The 8,534-nt window shown below is 33.8% G+C and overlaps 1 protein-coding gene across 1 annotated transcript; it reads left to right on the forward strand.

Moving 5' to 3' along the window:
- The first annotated feature begins 1,676 nt into the window (after nucleotides 1–1,676).
- On the forward strand, nucleotides 1,677–6,043 carry LOC142612403 (ABSCISIC ACID-INSENSITIVE 5-like protein 3). The gene is made up of 3 exons (XM_075784500.1): nucleotides 1,677–2,411; nucleotides 2,535–2,606; nucleotides 5,969–6,043. The coding sequence occupies exons 1-3, from the start codon at nucleotides 1,677–1,679 to the stop codon at nucleotides 6,041–6,043; spliced, it is 882 nt and encodes a 293-aa protein (XP_075640615.1).
- The last annotated feature ends 2,491 nt before the right edge of the window (nucleotides 6,044–8,534 follow it).

Below are 8,534 nucleotides of genomic sequence, written 5' to 3' on the forward strand. Positions count from 1 at the left end.
AAGCCTCCATGTCAACCTTAATTGTTTGCCACTTGCTAAATCCATAGCCAGCCACTTCAGCCCTAGTCCTAAAATGCCACGTAAGCCCTACTTCCATCTTAATGATAAGTTAGATGCCACCACCATTGACCGATGCTGTTTACATTCGTTTAACATCTTTGCCATCGTTGACCAGCATTAACTATTTACCACAGTCGCTTACCATTATTTACTGACGTTGACTGTTGACCACTGTTGCTAACCACTGGAACAAGGAACACTTCATCATTTTCATGTTCCTTCCATTGAGCCATTCGTTAATGTCTTTACCAAGCCTCATACTCCAGCCAATTTTTGTGCTCTTGTCACCAAGCTTTAGTTGCTCTCTCAGCCACCCCCGTTGAGTTTCAGGCAGTATGTTAGAACATATATTGCATAGTTGTGGGCCCAAGAGGCCCAAGGCTATTACTTGAGTAGCACTCCACATTACTTATGTAGCACTCTTGTTTCCTCCTCTTGCAATACATTAGAAGTAATGTTCCCTCCTCTAGTATAAATGGTGGATCTTATCATAAATTTAATAGTAATGCTATGAATACTATAAATTTTACTGCATAAACTTTACAAAATGTCAAATTTTTAAAAACAAAAATATAAAAAAGAATTAATAAATTATTTATTTTATTAGTAATGTAGCACCAATTGCATTCATTATCATGTCAATTTATGAACTTTTATGGCAAAATTGGTGATAACTTTAGCATTTTCCTAATTTTTAGTTAGTGTGCCTAATAATTTAATGAGAGCCAGAGGGATGAGCTCACTCCTAGAGTAATGGAATAATAATAATTAATTACTCGAATATTATTTTGATTAAGATAACCCAACAAAGTTCTTCTGTCCTATTTTGGGCTCCGAAAGACATCGGCTTGCTATTATGCGGGGCCTGCAGCCCAATAACATGCCCAACCTCAGCCCTGAGCAGTGAGCAGTACTAGACCTTGAATACTTCATAAGAATTTGGATCCACACCCCGCCAGGAAATACCAGAAAGAACTGTCTCAACGGTCAGTTCCTCTGTCCTATTTTTCCTCTCTCATATCATGTGGAACTGAAAGTGACTGTAAGATCATGAATCCAAAACCAAATCAAGAGGAAGCGAGAAACTGCTACAGTGACAGACACACACGCACACATGTACAGATGAGTAGGGCCGTTTCATATTGGTTGGTTGTTGGTCATGAAAATCAGCTCTATATCCCAACAAAATAGCATGACAATCAGGAGTGGCTGTTGAGATGTACAACTCTCTCTCTCTCTCTCTCTCTCTCTCTCTCTCAGATAGGATTGTTTTCAACCATTCAGCACCTGCCAGATCGTTTTTTGTGGGTTCCTAGCTTTTGAGAAAATTCCTTAACAATTCAGTCTTCAGTCCTCACCTATTTGCTCTCAGCATTTCACTCTTTACAATGTGACTTCTTTTCCTCCAACCTTTTTCCTTGATACCCATCATTCAATAAGGTTTATTTTCTTAATACCTTAGATATTTACTTTTGTAACAAAGTTTTCTACTTTGAATAAAATTTCACTGTATTGGGTTAGCTCTAAATTTAGCTACTCTGATAGCTTGCATTGTGTGAAAATTTGATCTTGGGAGTTGTGTTTCCATTGGAATCTCCATCATGGGTGATAGAACAATGGTGGTGTCTCCAAATAGAGGTCAGGGGTCTCTGTATAATCTCACTTTTGATGAGGTTCAGAGCCATCTGGGCAATAACATATGTAAACCTTTGAATTCTATGAATTTGGATGAGTTACTAAGGAATGTGATGTCAGTGGAAGAAGGCCAGCTAGTGCAAAACACTTCTTCCTCATCGTCCGCATTGTTGTTTCTTAAGAATTTAAATTTGAATGGAACTTTGAGGAAGAAGACGGTAGATGAGTTATGGAAGGAAATTGTTCACAAACAGCATGTGAATGAAATGGAAAGGGAACAATCAACTCTTGGAGAAACAACTCTCGAGGAGTTTCTAGTTCGTGCTGGTGTTATTAGTCCTCAGCCAATAATGGCAATCGATCCAATGGTTATGGTGTCTCAGCAAGCAGACTGGTTGCAATTTCAAATGGCAGCTGTGCAGCAACAAAATCATCATCAGCAGCAGCAGCAGCAACAGATGACAGTTCTGGATTCAAGTTTTAATGTTTCTGAATCAGTGTATGAGAACCCAGTTGTGGATGTTGGTTACTCTGAGAACCAATTGGCTTTGTCGATGCCAATGCCAGCAATATCATCAGCATCTTCAGATTCTCAGGTAGCTGCTGAAAGGAAGCGAAGATGTTCAAATGAGATGATGGAGAAGGCTATTGAGAGGAGACAGAAGAGGATGATCAAGAACCGTGAGTCCGCTGCTAGGTCAAGGGCAAGGAAGCAGGTTAATATTGGAGATTATATGCATTTTCTGATTGTCTTAATGGAGAGGATTTATGATTTGCTTGATTTTAGCATCAATTAGAATCTATGGTTATGAGTATGCTTTTTGTTTTGGTGATCCAAGGCTTATACCAATGAGTTGGAGACTGCTGTGATTAACCTAAGGGATACAAATAGCTTGATCAAAAAGCGAAAGGTAAATATTCATACCAATTAAATTCATTTTCATATTTCTACTAAAACTGGCAATGCACACATTAATCATTGCATGAATTGTAGTAGTTTCAACTATACCAATGTTTAACAAGAGTGTTTGAATGAATTCATAGGCACATGCATTCTCTTCTACCTTGTTTAAACTTTGTTTCTAGGTAGATATTTGTAAAATACTAGCTTCCAAGGTTGTATTTACATTTTTAAAAACTATAGTGTTCACCTGAGACATGATGAACTGTTGTTGTAAGAACAGAAGCTTTAATACTAATTCACTGCTATAATGGAAGCTCAAATACTAAGATTGATTGAGAAATATTATATAAACTTGAGAAAAATCTCAAAAACAAATAATAGGAATGATGAATTTAAAAAAAAATAAAGACACAATTACAAAAATATAAAAGATTTACGTGATTTCAACAATAGCTTACATTCATAGATAGCAATGAATGAATTCATTATAATAAAGAGATATTACAAAGTGTCTACGCACCCAAAAACACTAACTCTAAAGCTCTCTCAAACTAATGCAAGCCTATCTCCGTAGCAAAGGACCTTTGTGCTAAAGGCCCCAAACCCTTTGTGCTATTTTCTATTTATGTGACTGGAGTACATATTCTTTGGTAGATAAAAAATAGTTTTCTTGTGGCCAATGTGTACATTTGGTAGACAATGAGTCTTATTACTTGTTTAAAAAGAAATTAACTTTTCTTCCATACAAAAGAAAATCCACACAAGTCAAAATAGATTTGAGACAATATCTAATAAATCTCCACCTTGACTCAAATTCCACCAAAAGAAATTCCAAACCAAATCAAATTAGGATCGTCATCCAAAAGGCAAAAATTACAAATTAAACCAAACTCTATAACAATTCTTCGCCTTGGCAAAATTTCCAAAGCTCCAATTTAGGGTCTGTTTGGGATCTGCTTATTTTGTTCAAATTGAACACTTTTTGTTAAAAGTACTATAGATAAAGGTAAAAGTTAGTTGAAATAGTACAGTGAGACTCATGAATAGTAGGAAAAATAAACTGAATAGTAAAATAAGTTAACAAAAATAATCTTTGCCAAATAGACAATCAAATTCCTCTCTACCTTAGTATGACAAGCCACCAAATACAATTTTTCAATAAATCTCCTCTCAAGTACCAAATGTGTCATGCCCAACCAAAAAAAAAAAAGTGCATATCATTATCACCACAAGCTATCTCCAAATGTGCTAATAGATGCCAAATGCTCCTAAAGATGGTGCCAAAAGTTTGTCCATTGATCTTCTCCAAGTCTTGCTATGGCATCCTTTTCTCCCAATACTAAGATCCACAAACCAATCAACAAAATCTTGAAAGAGAACAAATTTAAAAGCCCAAGTAGCGAACTTGGGCTTTGAAGAACAAATTCAAACGCCTAGGTAGTGATCCTGAGTTTTGAAGAACAAATCCAAATGCCTAGGTAGTGAACCTTGGCTATAAAGAACAAATCCAAAAGCATAGGTACTGAACCTGAGCTTTGATACAATTGTTGGGGGAAATAAAACCATGGGGAGAAAAAAAAAAAAAAAAGCAGTGAAATTGTTCATTCAGTATTTAGGTTTGAGAGGTTTGAGGGCAAGCTTTTGTAGCAAATATAAGATTATACTTAAAATGATTGGGTTAAGACTTTTTTAATAGTCTTGTTAAAAACTTTGGTTTATATTATATAGTTTATTAATTAAAATTAATTTGATTTGGTGTGATTAATAGATGTGGGGCAGAGCAAGGCAGGGCTATAACCATGTCAGGGAGGGCAGAGCACCCATAATCCGGTCTTGCTCCACCTTGTTGTCATCCCAACTTGTTCATACATGTGTGCCCTTGTCTTTTTGTGTGGACATGTGCATGTGTGTTAATGTTCTAGAAAGTAGGGACAAATGTTGTACTTTAAATCATGAGATTTCTACTATATTTGAAGATAGGATAGAGTTTGCTTAATCACATTCTGACATAAATCTATGGGTTTGGATCCCTTTTACCTTAAAATGTTGGATAGCCCCCTTTGCTGAGATTTTACAAAAAAAAAATCTGAACAGCATCAATTCTTTTGCTAATTGATTGGCAGGTAACCTTCAAAGATGAAAGGATGTAACTTTCTTTTGCAAAGATTGGTCTGTAGTGTTCTTGTGGTTTTCTATAGATTATAACACTTATTACCAGACTAAAGATAGCCCCAAAATGGAAGTACCCAGCCTAGGGTAGTTGAGAGCAGGCCAAGGACAGGGCCTAAAATATCCAACCAACATGAATGCAAAAAGTTATTAAGGTTTCAGTGGAGAGGATCTTTCAAAAACCAGAACTCAGTTTCTGAACTGTAGGGAAGCCAATGTTTTTTGCGGTGTGAGTATCCTAGTGGAATAGTGTGGCTATGCGATGGTTATGTCCTAAGACTGTCCTAGGGGTAGTATTCTTCAATGTTGCTGTGAAATTAGCTGGGTTCACTAGGATACCCTTCAGACTCCACTAAATGCTGTTTGCTTTACGTCTGCATTATTTACCAAAGTATGTACCTCAGTCACCAAAGGCAAGATAGGAAAAACCATATTCAAGTTTGTCTCCATTGTAGGACACATTAGCCGGCACAATCAATTGAAAAGTATTCTTGGTAGAGAAGGTATAGGATGTGCCCCAAAAGTTATTTTTTACTTTTAATGGAGGATACTGCAAATTTTAATAAAAAACAGTTTAAATATTTATTTAGGTAATTAAAATCTACCGATTACATTTATTATTACATCATTTTGTAAAATTTATATAGTAAAATTTGTGAAAACTTTAGTACTTTTCTTTTTACGACACTCAATAAAATTCATTGCAGCTCAATCATCTTTTTGAATGCCATTCATTGGTGAATTCTTGTCCATAATGCATTGTTCCTTAAAATCTCCTTGGAATTTGCAAGCAACGAACTAACTAATGCTCAAGAGTCATGTCTTCTAATTACCTTTTTTTTTTTTTTTTTTTTTTTTAAATTTGATCAGTGTCATTATTCTTGTTTGACAACTTTTCTTTCTAGTGCAAGTACATAATAACTCATATTTAGTGTTCAAATCTGTGTTCTTGTATTAGTAGGTCAACACTTCTCATTCTAATAGAAATATTCATCTTAGAAATTAGTTAGGAACCATGAGTTCAACAAAAAGAGTTTACCAATCCCCGCCTACACCAAAAACTGATTGATATCTTGGTCTGATGATAAGTAGCCATCATCAGAAACGGACGCTATAACTTAAAACTTTCTAAAAAAAAAGAGTTTGCCAATTATATATTGTTAGTCTTCTATCTTATTATTATTAATGTTTTTGTTGCAGGAAGTGGATATACTCTTATCTTCAATTTCAACTCCCATGCCCAAATACCAATTGCGACGGACTAGCTCGGTTTAATTCTAGCATCTTTTCTATATGCACATTCTATTCATTCATTATATTTTTCTTTTCTTTTTTATTCAATCTAGCCTATAAATTTTCCCTTGCATTGTTGAGATTGGTTTGATGTTTCATAAGGAGGAACTTATTAGTTGGTGTATAGGCTTTTGAGTTTTGAAGAAAAACATACACCAATAATTTCCACGTTACCAATGAGAAAGAAAAAAAAAAACATTTTTGAAACTTTTGGGCACCAAGAATGGTCCTCCGGCATTCTTGGGAAATTTAATCAGTTCAACATTCAAATTCAAATCTATTATTCTACAAAACTTAATCAGTCCTGAAGATAAGCTAGAGACTCTGATATAATATGTTTGTCAGCTGACTTGACTCCCACGGCCATTGCTTAGATCAAGTAATTAATTGGCCTGGTTAAGATTCCCTAATTAATTAATCATCAATGTGTCACTATATTGTGTAGCTGTAAGCATGCATCATCATATTAAGAATAGCAAGAAAATAAGAATTTGAAGATTAATATCAAGCTTTAATCCCAAAATTTTTGGGATTGGTTATATAGTTTTAACAAATTAATTAAAGTCAATCTCTTCTAAAAATAACAAATAAATGTAGGAACATATGGGATAAAGGGTTTGAATTTTTTATAGTATTTTTGTGCATCGGATGGAAGCCTCACCCCCACAGCTAGACTGCAACACAGGACAATTGAAACCTACCCCAAGTGTTGATTGGCTAATTCAAACCTACTCTTAAATAAGGACTCACTACATTTAACTCCAAGAGAAGTACTGGTGCAGCTGTGATTGCTGCTTCAATTAAATTGCACCATGGTGTTAGATGTATGCTCCATTAATCTTTGAGGCTTATCCTATTAAAGACCTCATCTACTCTTCTTATCTTAAAGTTAGTTAGCCAAAAAAATTAAAAGATTCATTGACTCTTTTTTTTTTTATTATTTACTGCTATTGTGGTCTTCCCTGACCAATGAGATGATGTTGTCTATGACAATATATGTGTGAACTTCCTAATTAGTATAAGGGATAAAAAATAAAAATTATTAGATCATATTTGCATAAATAATAACATTTTATTGGTTGGGAGATCATGAAACTAATCTCAAGTTTTGCACATCATGAAATTGTATGGGAGGTTAAGAACTAAACAGTGTTATTAACCTTAATAACTCTAAAAAAATTCTAATCATGTCTCTATTAATGCTCTTTTGACTCTTTTTTATATATAATATTCTTTAAACTTTAATAATGAATTATATAAACTTGATCCTGCTAGAGAATAAATAATCTGGGTCATGTTTTGCTTTTCTGTCAGAATTAATTTTACTGTCAAGTGGTACAGATTGTTTTTAAGTCTCTCTCTCTCTCTCTCTCTCTCTCTCTCTCTCTCTCTCTCTTGTTTACTAGAAAACCAGGAGTATAATATTTCTGAAGAATATGTACGAAGCTTGTAGATGATTGTTGATCACTATAAGCAAAGGTGTAGATTATGTCATTATATGTGACGCATTAGTGGTGGAACCAAAGAACGAATCAAAACATTTAGTTATGGTGTCTTTAGAACAAATGCTGTCGATTTTTGACACTTCTTATATTTTATGTATATATGCCTAAGCAGCACAGGATATATTCCCAACTTTTTTTTCTTTCTTTCTTGTTTTTCTTAATGCTATTGCTTGGAGAAGAAACAATCAAACCAAAGAAAGAAAAGAAAAACATCAATTGCAAAAGGTCCTGACATTGACAGTTGACACTAAAATTAATAGGAAATGCACTTAAATCACTATTATAGCATGTTGAAAGCTTCAAATGGTTTTCATAATTGTTTATTTCAAATGATTTCAAAACAACTAAACATGAAACCGTAAAAGTATCAAAGTTTATATGTTCACTGTGACAACCACCCAAATAATCAAAGCATTTCTTTTTTTTTTTTTTGTGGAGAGAAACAATCAAAGGAGCATTTGGGTCAACATTCTTAATTTCCTGTAATCTTTTTAAAACATGGTCTTAGTGCCAAGAAATTCATTAAAAACCAAACCATTAAACTATCAAACATAGTGAACTTCTGTCATTCAACATTGATACACACATAATTACGTCTGGTTAGATGGAAATCTTTTTTTTATATATATAATCTATTTTTATTATTTTCTGGTTTTTAATACAGCAAAAGATACAAATCAAAAGGAAATGTTTTTACTGGTCAACGGAAAACATGTTTAGTAGAAAAAAGAAAAGGATTTTGAAATTTAAAAACAAAAATTGTTTTCTAGAATGTAACTTCACACGACACAAAAATTTCCAATGGTAACTTCCATCTCTTTTAATCGATTAACCTTTGATGACAGTTGACCAATTGTTGACTTTTTTTAATGATTTTTTTTTTTTTACTTAAATAGTTAAATTAACTGTTTTCATACTTAAATTTTTTTATGTAAGTTCTGAATATGAGTTCTATTCTCCCATTTAAG

Source organism: Castanea sativa, chromosome 10, assembly GCF_040712315.1.
Source record: "Castanea sativa cultivar Marrone di Chiusa Pesio chromosome 10, ASM4071231v1".
Taxonomy (NCBI): domain Eukaryota; kingdom Viridiplantae; phylum Streptophyta; class Magnoliopsida; order Fagales; family Fagaceae; genus Castanea; species Castanea sativa.